At 39.5% G+C, this 17,350-nt stretch overlaps 1 protein-coding gene across 2 annotated transcripts; it reads right to left on the minus strand.

Moving 5' to 3' along the window:
- Window positions 1-292: 292 nt before the first annotated feature.
- LOC148020920 (universal stress protein PHOS34-like) lies at window positions 293-3,220 on the minus strand. Of its 2 annotated transcripts, none has more exons than XM_087698748.1 (4): window positions 2,811-3,220; window positions 1,846-1,964; window positions 1,241-1,359; window positions 293-587 (listed from the first exon to the last, which is right to left on the minus strand). In XM_087698748.1, the coding sequence occupies exons 1-4, from the start codon at window positions 3,058-3,060 to the stop codon at window positions 509-511; spliced, it is 567 nt and encodes a 188-aa protein (XP_087554874.1). In that variant the 5' UTR covers window positions 3,061-3,220; the 3' UTR covers window positions 293-508. The 2 variants fall into 2 exon arrangements, with proteins under 2 accessions (XP_087554874.1, XP_087554875.1); XM_087698749.1 differs by having other exon boundaries at window positions 1,846-1,949; window positions 2,811-3,219.
- Between the last annotated feature and the right edge of the window lie 14,130 nt (window positions 3,221-17,350).

The following is a 17,350-nucleotide window of genomic DNA, read 5'->3' on the forward strand; positions in this document are numbered from 1 at the left end:
GAAGTACAACACAGCCAATCTTGGCTAGTTAGTCCAACATGACCAACCTTGGTCAACTAGTGCAAACAATTTATCACTACCTTGTAAAGCTCCTCAAAAAAAAGTCTTGCCTTCTTACCAAGACACTAATTTCATGGACCAAAAAAGCTCTTCTATAAGATGCAAACAAATTTGGGAAATACTTTCTCCATAGAGGCAATGGTGAAAACACTTGGACCCAAACTTTGAAGAAAGTTTTAGCATACACAATCAAAACCCCATACATACAAAGGATGGATAAGTTTCCTATACATTCTTCTTCAATGAAATACATGGAAATGTAACATGATGCTCATTCAAAATTCATGCCGCCTTTCACAATTACCACTAGACACTGGGACCCAAACTTAAAAGAGTATTTTGGTATTCATAATCAAAACCCGATACATCTTGAGGATGGATAACTTCCCTATACATTCTTTTTCAAGGAAATACATGGACTTTGTGTAATGTGATGCTCCTTCAAAATTCATGCCTTCTTCTTCACAATTACTACTGGACACTTCGCATTATGGGCACAATAGTCACTCACGCTCCCAAGAAAAGTTCTGCAAACAATCAAAGTTAAAATTCATTTCAAAAGCCTACTAAAAAGAGAACCACAAAAACAAAACTCCATTGTTGGATTGAATTGGTTTAATATTGCTATGTAGAGGACCAAACCATGCCATTGAGATAGAGATAAGTGTTCATCTCAAAAAGTTAAATATCATTTTGTTTAATAAATCTGCATAGTAATGACTTGCACCATTACAAATGGAAAGATTTGAACCTTCATGACTAAAGCCACCGGAACCTAGACTATCTTACCAATTTCACCATATCCAAAACCTAAACCTAGACTGTCTTACCAATTTCACCATATCTGCATGCTAGCCATGCAATAATAGCTAATAAGAACCCAAACTACACATGACAAACAATTTGTTGTCGCCAGGTAAGCCAAATTAGAACAATAATCCCACACCCCTTTTTAACAGCAAGCCTAGACTACACGTGACAAACCTTGCATTTTTGGAATATAAGCGAATTTAGAACAATCACACATCCCTTTTTAACACCCTGCAGCTCAAACTGGCAAGCCTCTTACAACATACACCCTAGACAGCCTACCGGGTCATAATTGACCAGCTGCTTATAATCATTCTGATTAAGACATGCTTATAGCATCATTCTGACTAAGGCATGCAACACAGCTTACCTCTTTATGGCACCATAGCCGTGACTGCCAACAACCAAGTAAGTGACATTAAGCTTCTCTACAGCCTCACAAATACCATCCCTCGCATCCCCAACAGCTATCATGGTTTCTGTCTTGATCTGCAAATAAACGAACCTGATTTAAGAACAATCCAGAGGATGCAGCCTTAACTCTCAACTTAAACAAATGAACTTCAAAGGGGGCTCAATGACATGCAACATATTACATTGCAATAAGACTATACACTCCCCAATAATTGTTGGTCTATACCCAAGGTGATTACCAAACAGAATGCAAGTGTTTTTAGCCAACACAATATCTTAGCTTCAAGGGAAAGTATGTTTTAACAGAACCAGACATGTACACCAAGAAATAATCATAACTTGCTATGTTTCTGAATTAGTGGACATCTACATGTAGAAAAACAAGCAATTAATTCCTACAATGGTGCCGATGGAGAAACTGCACAGACAACTTCTCTTGACTATACTCAGCGCAGGATGCGCAGGATACAAATGAAAGTGCTACACAATTAAACATATTGTAAATCAGCCATGGCCCTGAGAAAAAAACAAGACGAACAAGAAAATGCAAACAGATCTTACATGTCTTTCCTCACAGATCCTTTTTGCACGCAGAAGGACCTTCCTGGAAATCTCTTCTTGGTTCTTCCTCACAGACTCCAAAATTTCAGGTGTAACATAAAAACCTGCATGGGGAATGCCTTTAGTAAAGGAAAGTTAGCCATTCCTCTCATCGGCTGAATTAGTGTTCAACAACTCTGTGAACTAGATTACGCTTTACAACAGAAATCAAAGATATTATGTCTGGATCTACCAGTTAAGAAAAACATCTAACAAAAAAGTGCCACATTCTGGAGGTTATTGCATGATCTAAGATAGAGCTACCTGTCTCTTACAAGGAAGATGGAAGAGAAGGATGTTATGACACAATGAAGAACCCAAAACACGGGGTGTTACACTCATCAAAATCAGTGACAGCATCCCACTAATGACGCAGTTGGGCATACAATTTTCATTGCCAACAGACATCTCACCAAGCCATACATGCAATTGGCTTCTGGGGGGACCAAAAAACACACACAAAAAAGAAAATCAAACAAAAAACTGCCAACCAAAGTCTAATGCATCATATGTGTGAGTGAATGATCTTGCATTTATCATATCATCTGCAGATAACCTCATCTCTTCACTGTATGTCTATGGTGGAGGACCTCGTGCAAGTTATATACTGCTGCCCATAGATGATTTACTGACAATAGAGACATTTGCCACAAGCTCTGAAAGTCAGGAGGAGCTTGATGCCATCAGTTCATGGCAAGGCTTAAGGAAATCCCAATTAAAAAAACTCAAAATGGTCAAGCGCAAATTGTGTCTGTCATGAAATTTGTTGTTATTAAGCTACAACAACATATGCACGCCAAGCCATCTCTACATATATACAGGAACAGATTACGAGGGTGAAATTACATGCATTATAAAATTATTTGTTATGGAGCTACCACTGCAACTACACACAGAATTGTTACGAAAGCAAATGAGAGACATACCAGGGCCTGCAGGTCCGACGATAATCTGCGGATGGCTTTGGACATGGAGGAGGATCACCTCTACAGAGGATCGGAATGAATCGGTTACAGGGTAGGGCAAGATGAGGTGGTCGATGGCCCAGGAAAGGGCGTGGATGCTCTCATCACCCTCGTCAACTGCGATGAGGATTCTGCTGGGGGGCAGGGTAGGGGGGGAAGTTTCAGCGGTGGCGGGGGCTTCTCCGGCGACGGGGCTATGGTCGCTGGCCATGGAATGTCTCTGTGTGTGTCTGTGTACGTGTATGGAAGCTGAAGCTGCGGGACTCTCTGTCGCGGCTTTGAGGAAGAAGGAACGAACGGGGGAGGCGAAAATGCAAGCTGATTGTGTGTGTGTGTGTGTGTGTGTACCGATCAGTGCAATTCCATCTGGCACGCTTTGCTATTTTAAATGCGCGCCACGTGTACATCCGCGATTTGAATTGAAAATTGAAAATCCAGCCACCGCCCCTGGTTTTGGGCGGAGCCCACATTTAGACAGTAAAGGGCTCACATGCTGATCGCATCATTCTCCAGCACCTGGTTTCTTTTCTGGAAGATAAAACGATCTAAAACGAATCAGGTGGTATTTGATCCTAACGTACCCGCAAAAAACAAACAAAAGACCAATTTGGCCCTTCCCAAGTGGCCAATTGGAGTTACGTATAACTGCCATAAAGTCATATAAGTCCCAAAACCATTAAAATTTTGAAACGTTTTAACAATTACCCGTTAAAGAAAATACTGCTTTTGCTTTACCTCTCATTTTAATACAACTTTTTTTCAGGGCATGTCAAATCGGGAAAAATTGCCTGCAATAAAAGCTATGCAAGCTTTCTTTTAACCCTTCGTTTTAATACAAATTGTCGGTTTCCAAAAAACCACTTTTAGAGTTCAAAATGGGATGTCAACTTTGAAAATTTGGCTGCTTAGAAAAAAAGCTATGCAGCTTTTCTTTCACCTTTCATTTTAGCACAAGTTTTATATCCCCCCCCCCCCAAACCAAAATAATCCACCCGCTTTTAAATTTCAAAATGGGATGCCAATTTAAAATTTTGCCTTTAATAAAAGCTACACAACTTTTTTGTAACCTTTCATTTTAATACAAATTTTATGTTTCCCAAAACGAAAGCTGTCCTCTTTTAAAGTTCAAAATTAAATGTCAATAGAAAAATTACATGTAAAGAAAGGTCTGTAGCTTTTCTTTTACCTTTCATTTTAAAACAATTTTTTGGTTTTTTTCAAAAAAGGGATTGCCCACTTTTGAAGTTCAAAATGGAATTTCCAACAATTTACAAGAAGCTTAACTGATTACTCTATCTCAATGTCTTCAGGTCATTTCTTTCGAATATTACAACAAGTTGATTGCCATTCTTTCTAACTATGTTTTTGCATTCTATTTAGCATAAGTTCTTCGAGGCTTTTAGCCCTTTTATGAAAATGTGCAAGATCGATTTAGCATCTTTAGGTTGATTGACTTGTGAAAATGGCTAAATCAAATTGAATCTTTACTACTCTAGGGGATGGTAATCTTCGAGGCAAGAGAGCTCTAGGGGATGGTAAAGTTTGGGGGCAAGAGATTGAATCATTACTGCTCTAGAGAATGGTAAAGCTTAGGGCAAGAGATAGATGGTTATATTGTTTCCGTGTTAACCAAATTGTTTAGGAGTGTGAAGAATAGTCCTTTATTTCACATGTCTGAAGGCAATTGTTAAGGAGCCAAGGTTTTTCCAACTAGGGGCTCCTTCAACTTGAAAATTTTGGCAGACATTATGGAGCAAGATGGCCCAGCCTTCCTCCTCATGGAAGAAGCTTCTTGCCACCCATTTTGTAGCAAGTTTGTTGGCCATGAGAGGTAATCTAAAATTTTCCCCATTTGATCCATAGGAAGTTCCTTAAGAGAGCTTCCAAGGCTTTTAGTCCATTCTTTGAAAGTCTCCAACATGGCAGAAAGTAGATGGTAGAAGGGATTAAAATGTGGCTTAGCACTACAATTTTGGTTGCAAGGTTCGATTGCATTTCTTTCCACTAGTTAAGTTTCTTCCTTACCTTGTCCAACATCCATTCCCATGTTAGCTTCATTGTTACCCCATAACCCATCTGAATCCCAAGGAGTGTGAACATTTTCCCTTCTTCAATATCTTTATACCATTCCACTTGTCAAGGGGAGGTTTAATTAGGGTCACTATTCCAGTTTTGATAGGGCTAGTTATAGATCTTAAAGTTGTGCAAAAGGCTCTGAAGTATTCCTAGAAGGTTCTAATTGAGGTTTCATCATTTTTCAAGGCCCCATTAATGTCATCTAGGAATTGGTTAAGGGTCGTACCCATATTGTTGTTTGGAAGCTTTTCAAGTTTCATTTTCTTACTTCATCTTCTATTGACCAATATGATGCATCGTCTAAGTTGGAAAATAAGAGGGGAGTCAATGGGCATCCTTGACTTATGGATCTCAATCGGAAGGGTTTTGAAATCTATCCATTAATAGCCACATTATTTGGCATATGCATTGCCAAAAAGGAGGCTTACATACTTGATAAACCTTCTACTCAAACCATGTCAAAAAGGGATTGGAAAATAAATCGGCAATCGAGTATGTTCCAAGCTTTGTCAAAGTAAGTCTTCAAAATGAGAAGTCTTGATTGGTCTTTTGAGTATGCTCTAATCCTTCTTAAATAGGGATAATTGAGTGAAGTATGTATCTTCCCTTTATAAAGCTTTTCTGTTCTTTCTCACCTAGCCATTGAGATATATTCCCTTTATAAAGCCATGCATCTTCCCTTTATAAAGCCTTTTTGTTCCTTTCTCAGCTATCGATCTAGGTGTGGTGATAGTCTCTTGGCCAATATCTTATGATAGATTTTGCAAGCAGAGGTTATTGGGTCTTCAGCTAGATTTTTTTTTTCTCCCTCTTATGAATGAATTAAATTACACCCTATTTGATGCTTATTGGAAGTGTACCAAATTTCATTGATTCCTTTGGAACTTGCATCAAAGGATATATCAAAATCTCCTTGAATTCTTTGTAGAATTCATTAGGCAAACCATCTAGCCCTAGGCTTTGATATAAGATATATATGGTATCACTGAGTTCTACCTCACTTATATCCCTATGTAGGATGCTAGTAAGAGATTTTGGAACAATTTTCTTGCTTAATCTTGTTGTTTGCCCTAGTTCTAGTTATGGCCCAGGTCTTGGACAATTGGAGAGTTGGAGACTTCATAGAAATCTCTAGCAATTTTTAGCATCGTTGGTAGCTTTCGAACCATCACTTCTCTTAAGGAGTGGGATGGCATCTTTTTTTTTTTCTTTCTAGTTAATGCAAATATTTACTTGGTAGGTTTATCAACCTTACCATCCCACCAAGCTCTAGTGTAAAGGTGGATGCTAAGAGATTCCTTCTTCTCTATTTGTCTAGTGAAGGAAGTGAGCCCTGAAGTGGAAGCACGAAATGGAAGCAAGAGTAAGAGAGAGAGAGACACACACAATATGGGAACTCCAACAATCACAATGTGTGACCGGCCGTCTCTCTATTCAAATGTCATTGAAAGAATAAAGAATTAAGTGACAGTGATAGATACCCAATGTATATGTGTGCAGGTATGCGAGTATTGTCAATGTAACTAATGCACTAATGGCTAGGCACATGTGCCTTTAACCCCAACAATCTCCCACTTAAAGATGAATGTGCCCCTAGTGAGGAGAGAACAAGGAAAAAGTATGCATTTGGACATCACCAATACCAACTATCTCAAGTGCCATGTCATTACCAAAAATGACAAATCCAATCAAATTGTGATACGAGTGAAACCACTCTCTATGAGGCATCACATGAAAGGAAGCCCTTGACAGCCAACACTGAGTATATCATGATAAAGTATCAATCATCATGAGAGGTATCAAGAGAAGAAGCTACAAGTATAAAATCATCATCAGAATTAGTCTGCACAATATTAATCTCTTCAAACTTAATGCATGACTTGCTAGGGACAATGCTATAATAATCATTTTTGTCCTATACTTTACCCTTTCCCTTTTCTTTGCGCTTTTCCTCGCATATCTTATAGCACTGTGGCCGAATATGCCTTACTTTCCCACAGTAATGACAAGTCAATGAGGAATTACGACCATGGGACTTACTGTGAGATTGTCCATGTGATTGAGAGCAAGAATGTTGAGGGTCTCTCCCACGAAGTTTGTTACCACCTACCATTATTGCCTCTAAATGTCAAAGCATGAGAGGTGTAGGAAGCATCGCCATTCTTTTTGTGCAATGAAGGAGACCTAGCTAGCCTAACTAAGGGAGAGAAGAGAGGGAAAGATTGCAGGAGAAGAAGAAGAGGAGAGAGAAAGACAAGAAGAAGAAGAGAGAGAGAGAGAGAGAGAGAGAGAGAGAGAGAGAAAGAGGGAGGAAGAAGAAGCCATGAGAGCTGAAGAGAGGTGGAAGAGAGATTTCTTGATAATTTTGTCATGCTTGAGGAAACCCTCTTACACCTTTTATACCGTCAGTGTGACTGGTATTTTCCCGTATGCCGGTTCATTACAAACCATCCCGTCTCATGAAGTTTTTGTCCTCAAAAACAAAAAGGAGGATTTATTGATGTGGCTCACAAGAAGGGAAGGGGGTCACATAGTACTACTCTGTTCAGCAATACAAAGGAGATTATTGGCATAGGGAAGTACAACCTCATGTGGAATTGGGGCATACAAATGTGTGTATGATGCATACAACATGTGTAAGTTGATAGCGTTTGAGTTTGGCCACCAATTCGTGACAATTACAAGTTGAGAAACAATGGACAACATGCTGTCCAAAACAAGCCTGCTAGAGAAAACTGATCATAACTTCCTATGGGTAGCCCCGATTGAGGCATGAGACATGTCAAGACGAAGCTCATGAAGCATACTTTCAGTCCATATAGGTGACACTTGATTGCCATTAATGCAAGGTAAAAACTATTCTAGAATAGTGTGTTGTCTACAAGTTGTCTGCAATGCAGACTAGGCCAAAGTTAATCCTCAGTCAAAATTGCACCCTTGAAGTAGGGAGAGGGTTGCACTGGTGAAATCTTTATTGAGGTAGGGCTTTGTTGAACCCATTACTTCTCTGGGATCAAATGGATAACCTACATAATAAGCATCAAAACCACAAGGTTCATCCATACAAGCATGGGTCGCTGTACAACCACCAAGGTCAAAAGGGAATCCATCCGGAGAATCATAAAACTGATCGGGGTCAAGATCCTCTTCAAATTCTGCATTTTTAGCATGTGTCATCATCATTGGTGTGTCATGTGGGTCCTCATCCACTCTATCACAATCTTCCAACACATATATGCTATTAAATCTAACAATGGCATTCTTAAATGGGCATTGGGATGCATGATCGCACGTGTATTTATCCCCAAACTTAAAGCATAAACCCTTAGCCTTTCGGTCCTTGACAACATCCGAGGAAATGAATCTTTGGCCATTTGAACCTAAGGCATTTCGAGTCCTACTTTTAGCATACTTTGTGTCACCTTTGGGCGGAGATGCTGTCCCAAAACTGCCATGTTTTCTCTCAGCATTAAATGATGCCAGGAGGCATATTCCACGGTGGATTCCGTGAGGTTTTATGGTGGATTCCGTAAACTTAGATGACCAGGGCTCACACACAAAGAGGATTCTTTGTGCGAGAAGTTGATGGGGACGCCTGTCCTTTTCGGGCGTTTCATTAATTTAGTGTGTACATGGGTGATTCCATAGCGGGTGATTCCGCAAAATGCATATTAAATTAATAAATGTTTATGAGTTTAGAGTGCGCACTCGTAATAAATTAAGGTTAGGATTTATTTCTAACCAGTTGATTTATTTATGTAGCTGAAGACTGCTAGGTATTCACTTTTGTCGATTTAATTGTATTATTTTACTAACGATTGTGAATGTTTCAGTTGATGTGTAGAGATAGCAGTAGTGGCGGAGGAAAGCATTGGAGTCTAGTGAGTATTCAACCTTTGGATTATATTTTGATAGGCGCCACGCCTATATTTTGTTATGTCTATTGAGACATCGATTATTGATTATTATTTTGTATGCGCCTATGTGCACAGATCTGTTATTTCTATTTGGACATTGAGATTGGGCGTGCCAGACTCTATGGGCACCGTCCATTACCTTTATTTTCCTATTTTTGTAGAAAGCAAACTCAAAAGCTAAAAGCTTGTCATATTTTTGTAAATTGGGCTATTATTGAGCATGAAGATGGAAATATACATAAAATACATGCTTTGTGAAGCACTCACACAAGGCATGGGGGGAGATTGAACCCAATTGGTCTCTTGCTTCTTGTCGTTCATGCTTTTACATTGTTTTTTGTGCAAAAAGGTAGAGCTCATTGTTCTTGGGGACCTTCCGGGATTCACTACGTGAGCATACTGCAACCGATCTACGCATCAGTGGTATCAGAGCGGAGCTAAGATCAAGAGCTTCCAATCGCTACCAATCTCGGGCGAAGGCGGAGCTCCAAGAACGATCGGGCTCTACAGTCAATCTCGTCGCGAACCGTCGATACAGGCATACTTCTGGCGATCAAGAACCCCTGTTTCTACTGTCAGATTGCGAAGGACCAGGCTTTGCAGGCGGAGGACCACGCATCCATCTCCTTCATCAAGTCGTGGACATACTATGAGAAAAAAAAATATATATCTCTTATCTCTCTTAAGTTTAAGCTTGACTTAAGCTTAGAAGAAGCTTAATTGCTTCACAACTTGACATTGAGGTATCTGAGGACGCCCGAGATTCTCGCGACGGCATAAAACGGCTGCCCATGTCTTCATCATCTGCGCCATTTTCTCCACGATTAATCTTCTCCACTAAGCTTAAGCTATAAAGCTTAAATCACTAAGCTTTCATCAAGTTGGGCAAAGCAAGCAAGTTCATAAACTCCGGGTCCCGCATTTCTGAAGTCAAGTTCTGCAAGTCAAGAGGAATCAAGTCCTGCAAGTTCATCAAGTCGGCCTAAGTTCTGCAAGTCTGCAACTCTGTAAGTCTGCTAACTCTGCAACTCTGTAAGTCAGACTAGTCAACTGGAGTCAGAACTGACTAGTGCTTAAAACTCCTAGAAGGCTTGTTCCTATGCAAAAACTCTGAACTGGAAAGTTGTTCGTGGCAAAGTGTTCTACCTATCTACAGGTCCGTTGAAGTATTTTTAGCAAACGAAGACGGAAATATTGCAGATTTTTTAAAAATTGAGAAAGAAATACCCAAAAATACATAGCCTTGTAACCCCGAATTTGAGCTATGCTCATCCCGCTAACCTGATTTTGAGTGAGAAAGGTTTATTGAGTTTTACAGGATGACGACCCCACATATGGATGATCCTATGGCTGAAGACGACCTACCTGAGCCTACCATGGAACAAAAGATGGATCTAATCATGCTACAATTGGAAGAAGAGCGAAGGGCTAGGCAAGCATTGCAAGCGCAATTGACAAAATTACAAAGAGCGTCTACCGACAAAGAAGAACCTCAAGCTGAAGATTTGATTCGACGTACCATCGACGCCACTCTTGAAGCACAAACCATTCGCAAGGAATCCAAGATAAGTAAACGAAGTTTCAAATTTCGCACTTTCAATGGCGTACGAGAAGGAAAGACTGTTTTATCATTCATTAGCCAGTTTGATGACTATTTCCATGAGGAAACTTATCCAGAAAAAGATAAAATCAAGTGTGTTACTAATCATCTGATAGACAGAGCATCACTTTGGTGGACTGTAGTACGCAAGAGCATAGAATGTCCTGCTACTTGGGAAGATTTCAAGAAGAAGTTCATGCAGAATTTCCTTCCACCGCAATTTCATGAGAAGGCTATCAAGCAATGGGATTTACTTCAACAACGGGACCGTGAGCCTATTCCACAGTATACAGAGCGTTTTTGGAATGCACTTCTACAGCTACGCATACTTGAAGACGTACCAGAGACGACACATAAGCGGAAGTATATGTCTGGACTTCTTGGACATTACTACGCTGAAGTGAACATGTTCAAGCCTGCTACCCTTGAAGACGCCATCTCCTTAGCTCACGACGCTGAAGATAAGTTACGCGGAAGAGACAGACGACCACAGCAATTCTAAGCCAATGGTAATTATGGATCTAAACAATTCAATTCCAATTTTAGAAGGTTTAATCCAGGTCGTTTCTCATCACCATCTTTCTGCAAGAATTGGGCTAAACCACCTGCATTACCATCCAATGTCAATCCAAATCCTAAGCCTATACCACAAGCAAATCCAAATGTACCCAGACTTCCAGCCATTGCAAATAATGTAACCAAAGCCAAGCCAATAGTATGCTATAAGTGTCACCAGCCAGGGCATCTCGCAGCAAATTGTCATTCAAAGAAACCACCAGCACATATCAACTATCTTGGAGCCATGGACGAAGACGAGCATGAGGATATGCCAGATTTCACTGAAGATGAGGATGATACTACTACTACTTCCGACACTTTACCAGGTATGCCTACTCCACATTCATTGTTGACTATGAAATGTTTGGTGCATGGAAAGGAAAGAACTATCTTGCATGATGATGGTAGTACTCATGACTTTATTTCAGCAAAATTGGTGAAGGAATTGAAATTACAGACTGTACCTACGCATTATCGCATAAAAGCTGCATTTCTAGGCACTAGGTACAATGGCACACAAGAAGTACAAGATTTAGAGATTCAAATTGGTGCATACATTGAAAGAATAAATTTCTTAGTTGTCCCATTACAGTCAAGCGACATTATTCTAGGAATGCCTTGGAGACACCAGCATAATCCAAATATAGATTATTCCACGCACACAATGAATATTAATTTTCAAGGAAAATCTATTACATTATATGGTATGCATGCATCTAATATTTTTCCATTGCTTTCGCATACTCAAGCAAAACGTGCACTATGCAAGAGTACTAAATCATATCTCATTTGGGTGAATGAATTGCAAGCAAAGAAAAATCATATGCACCCTAGGCATAAGGAATTTCTTGCATATTTTAAAGACTGTTTTTCCGAAGACCTACCACTAGGTTTACCACCTTCACGACCAGAAGACCATAAGATTGATTTAATCCCTGGTACACAGCCACCTTGCAAAGCACCATATAGGCACAATCAAATAGAGCAAAAAGAAATCCAGAGTCAAGTTGAAGAATTACTAAATAGAGGCTTAATTCGACCTAGCAGTTCTCCATTCGGTGCACCTGTACTCTTAGTCAAGAAAAAGAATAATACCTATCGTATGTGTATTGACTACCGAGCATTAAATAAGATCACTGTAAAGAATAGGTATCCTATACCTAGAGTTGATGACCTTATGGACAAACTGCAAGGATCTTCTATATTTAGTAAAATTGACCTTAAGTCTGGATATCATCAGGTGAGGCTAGATAGATCTGACATATTTAAGACCGCATTCATGACACAGTTTGGCCATTACGAATTCTTAGTCATGCCATTCGGATTAACTAATGCTCTTGCTACTTTCAGTAGAATGATGAACCGTATCTTTCTGAAATATCAGTATTGTGTGATTGTTTTCTTTGATGATATTTTGGTGTTTAGTCAAAGTGAAAAAGAGCATTATGAGCATTTATCATTAGTTTTTCAATTACTGAAAGAAAATCAATTGTTTGCAAATCCTGAAAAGAGTGAATTCTTTAAGACAGAAATAGAATATTTAGGTCATATTGTATCAAAAGAAGGAATTAAAGTTGATCCTAAGAAAATTGATGCAATATTTCATTGGCCTGTTCCTAAAAATGTGCATGAATTACACTCATTCCTTGGTCTTGCTAGTTTCTATAGGAAGTTTGTACGTAATTTTTCATTACTTGCTTTACCATTAACCAAACTTCTTAAGAAAGGAATTGTTTATCAATGGACTGAAACTCAGCAGAAATCCTTTGAGTTACTGAAACGTGCATTAACCAATGCCCCAGTTCTACAATTGCCTGACTTTAACAGACCATTCTTTCTAGTTGTGACTAATGCTAGCGGATCACGAATAGGAGCCGTACTAATGCAAGACAATCATCCAATAGCATATTCTAGTTCTAAGCTGAAACCCTCTGAGCTCAAATATTACACTTATGACAAAGAACTATTAGCAGTTGTACAAGCATTAAAACAGTGGAAGCACTATTTAATGGGTTCAGAATTCATGATAAAGACCGACCAGCAAAGCATTAGACATCTACTTAGCCAACCCCAAATTTCTGACCGTCATATCAAATGGGCTTCCTTCATTTAAAGTTTTCATCCTATCATTCAATACCAACCTGGAAAAGAAAATGTAGTTGCTGATGCATTGAGTAGAAGACCTGCAATTCATAATATTTCTATCATATCTTTTGATTCTTTGATTGCTATGAAAGATACATATCACCAGGATATTACTTTTCATTCTGATTGGCAAAAATTAGTTCAAAATAATTTTATTCCTGTTGATTCATTGTCATATAATGATGGATTTATGTTTTATGAAAAGAGACTGTGTGTTACTATTCCATTCCGATCTTTTGTTTTAAATGAAATTCATTGTCCCCCATATCAAGGTCATTGTCCCCCATATCAAGGTCATAGAGGTATCATATCTACATTACGCATGTTAACTGAAGATTTTTATTGGCCGCATATGGATGCAGATGTATCTAATTTCATTTCTGAATGTTTGATTTGTCAAAGAATAAAGAGACATCATGGTAAACAGTATGGATTATTAATGCCTTTGTCTATTCCATCTAAACCTTGGGAACATATATCTATGGATTTCATTACTGGTTTACCAAATACTAAATCTAACCATGACATGATTTGGACAATTGTAGATAGATTTAGTAAGCAAGCATATTTCATTGCATGTAAGAAAACTTTAACATCATCACAAGCAGCACAGTTATTTTTGAAAACTGTTTTTACTAACCATGGATTGCTAAAAGTGATTATTTCACATCGTGATTCTAGATTTTGTAACAATTTTTGGATTACTCTGTTTGCAAATCTAGGCACAAAGATTGATTTCTCATCTGCATTTCATCCAGAAACTAATGGACAAGCAGAAGCCACAAATAGCACCATTCTAGATCTTTTACGTGCATATACTATCTCTAAACCTCAGACATGGGATACTCATTTGCATTTATTACAGTTTGCATACAACAATACACTGCACACATCTACAAAGAAAGCACATTTTGAAGTCATTTATGGATATAGATTATCTACACCTGTTGCATCTTTGTCTAATAGAATTCAGAGTGCTGATAATATTGCTACTATGCATAACAGTATTTTTGATGAGGTTAAGGATATGATTGCTAAAGTCCAACAATCATATACCAAACAAGCCAACAAGAAAAGACAAGCCATGAATTTCAAAATTGATGATTATGTTTGGCTTAGAATAGAAAAACGTAGACTGCAAAGTGTAGATAGACATCCAGTTGTCAAATTAGCTCCTAGATTCTATGGACCATTTAGAATCATTCATAAGATTAATGATAATGCATTCCAGTTAGAATTGCCATCTCATTGAAAAATTCATAATACATTTCATATTAGTTTATTGAGACCATTTAGAGGCCAATTACCTATCCACCCTGTTTATGAAAATCCACCTTTATTAGAGGAAGAGACTGAAATACTTGAACCAGAAGCCATCATAGACACTGACTACATGACCACTAGAATTGGCCGAAGGTATTCTAGATATCTAGTAAAATTTAAGAACCATCCTGTAGAGGAAGCACAATGGATACACGCTAGAGACTTAAATGCTTTCCCCACTCTGTTAGCTCCACATTGAGCTAATAGCAATTGAGATCAATTGCTATCCCACCCCGGGGGTATGATGCCAGGAGGCATATTCCACGGTGGATTCCGTGAGGTTTTACGGTAGATTCCGTAAACCTAGATGACCGGGGCTCATACACAAAGAGGATTCTTTGTGCGAGAAGTTGATGGGGATGCTTGTCCTTTTTGGGCGTTTCATTAATTTAGTGTGTACATGGGTGATTCCATAGCGGGTGATTCCGCAAAATGCATATTAAATTAATAAACGTTTATGAGTTTAGAGTGCGCACTCGTAATAAATTAAGGTTAGGATTTATTTCTAACCAGTTGATTTATTTATGTAGCTGAAGACTGCTAGGTATTCACTTTTGTTGGTTTAATTGTATTATTTTACTAACGATTGTGAATGCTTCAGTTGATGTGTAGAGATAGCAGCAGTGGCGGAGGAAAGCATTGGAGTCTAGCGAGTATTCGACCTTTGGATTATATTTTGATAGGCGCCACGCCTATATTTTGTTATGTCTATTGAGACATCGATTATTGATTATTATTTTGTATGCGCCTATGCGCACAGATATGTTATTTCTATTTGGACATTGAGATTGGGCGTGCCAGACTCTATGGGCACCATCCATTAGCTTTATTTTCCTATTTTTGTAGAAAGCAAACTCAAAAGCTAAAAGCTTGTCATATTTTTGTAAATTGGGCTATTATTGAGCATGAAGATGGAAATATACATAAATAACATGCTTTGTGAAGCGCTCACACAAGGCATGGGGGGAGATTGAACCCAATTGGTCTCTTGCTTCTTGTCGTTCATGCTTTTACATTGTTTTTTGTGCAAAAAGGTAGAGTTCATTGTTCTTGGGGACCTTCCGGGATTCACTACGTGAGCATACTGCGACCAATCTGCGCACCATTAAAAGTGGGATAAGTTGGTAACTTGGGGCTGCAATTCAATGCACTGTTTTTGGGATAATTTTTAGCATATAGGGGTTGCCTAGTAGGGTATCTTTGCTGTCCTGAAATGGGATGCATGCCCTCATTGCGGCAGTATTTCTTACCATACCGTTCAGCCAACTCTATGGCGTCAAATAAGGTGGTGGGCTTTTGAGCCATTACATCAGTTGAGAGATTCGAATCCAGCCCATAGATGTATTTGTGCAGTTTGGCCTCATCACTGAGGATAGCTTCCACATACATGGATAGGTTCATAAACTAGTTAGTGTACTCTCGCACGGTGAGATTATGCGGGTTAAAATGATACCATTGCCTTGCCAAACGTTCCTTCTCTACCGGGGAGACAAAAACTTGAACTATGTGCATCTTGAAATATTCCCAATCACGAAACTATTGGTTTTCCCTTTGAATGTACCTCCATCATGTGTGGGCAAAGCCCTCCAAGTGAAGGGAGGTGAAGAAAATTTTGGCCTCATCGGTATGGGGGTAAATGAGAAAGTAGGCTTTGAGTAACTCAATCGGGGATGAGGATTGCCCATTAAATTTAGTAAAGACAATCTTGTCACACAATTCATTTGGGCCCTACTATTGCCCATGTGTGCAATGTGATGCATGCTGCCCATACATGCCTTGCTGACCAAAATGTCCTTGGGTGCCATGCTGCCCATGCATTACATGTGGGCCAAACTGATTATTAGGGCCTTGCTGCCCAAAATTTCCATGCTGCCCATGTGCACCTGCATTAGGGCCTTGCTACCCAAAATTTCCATGTTGCCCATGTAGTACATGCGAACCAAACTGAACATTGGAGCCTTGCTGCCCAAGATTACCATGTGCATGTTGCCCATTACCATGTGCATGCTGCCCAAAATTTGCATTTTGCCCTTGCATATAGCTTCCACTACAAGGGAGCTACTGTCCCAAGGATGGGTTGGAAGGGTTCGTCATAGGTGATGGTAGGATGGGCTCATCATGTCGCATAGAGGGCTCGCCCAGCTTATAAGTGCTTTGGGGAAAACCATGGGTGCTACCAAAACCTTGTTGGCCATGTCCCATCTCCAAGGGGGAAGGGCGGTTGGTCTCACGGGGAGGACCATGCTCCTTGGGCTGAGCCTAGGAGGGTGACAGGGTGGAGATGAGGGTGCCCATGTGCTCTACAAGCAAGTCCATCTTAGCCATCATCTCGCTATGATGCTGACCTTGGCAGTTTTCCATCTCCCTATGGCAGTGTTCTAGCTCTCAATGCCGCTCAGCATGATGGGTCTCATGTTGGCATAGTGTGTCGTTAAGCATAGCAAAATGGTCCGTCTCGGGGGCACCTTCTTCAAGCATGTCTTCACGATCCTCTTGGGCGGAGCCAGGAGCATTCATAGATGCACGAGAATCTTTGATCTCACGCTGGAAGTTCTCTTGGGCCTTGGCTTTACCCTTATGACCTGCCATACTAGGTGTAGTCCATTGGACCCCCTGTCACAAAACTGCAATATCTCGAGCTAGGAAGCTCCAATCGCCAAGCTTCTTGATTCAAAATGGAGCCCTTGATCCACTCTACGAGTTATCACTATAAATATGCAAAAATTTCTTTAATTGACTTTTTAGAGCTGAGACAGGGTACACCTATCTCCCACTCTATAAGTCAGTGACTCATTGATTGCATCACTTAGAGGCACTCCTTGTACTGCTTGGAGTAAGAATTTTTTATATAGTTTGTTGATTTAATTTTGCATTTCAATTTG

The sequence above is a fragment of the Lygodium microphyllum genome, chromosome 18 (assembly GCF_053477565.2).
Source record: "Lygodium microphyllum isolate KBCC chromosome 18, Lygodium_microphyllum_v1.1.10, whole genome shotgun sequence".
NCBI classification, from domain to species: domain Eukaryota; kingdom Viridiplantae; phylum Streptophyta; class Polypodiopsida; order Schizaeales; family Lygodiaceae; genus Lygodium; species Lygodium microphyllum.

Bases quoted from the DNA above. Each gene is read 5' to 3' on its own strand.
- LOC148020920 (XM_087698748.1), bottom strand. From the start codon at position 3,060: ATGGCCAGCGACCATAGCCCCGTCGCCGGAGAAGCCCCCGCCACCGCT. The intron at 1,360-1,845 runs GTAAGATCTGTT...GTTTATTTGCAG, and splicing joins GGATCTGTGAGGAAAGACAT to ATCAAGACAGAAACCATGAT. The intron at 588-1,240 runs GTAAGCTGTGTT...GATTGTTTGCAG, and splicing joins GGCTATGGTGCCATAAAGAG to AACTTTTCTTGGGAGCGTGA.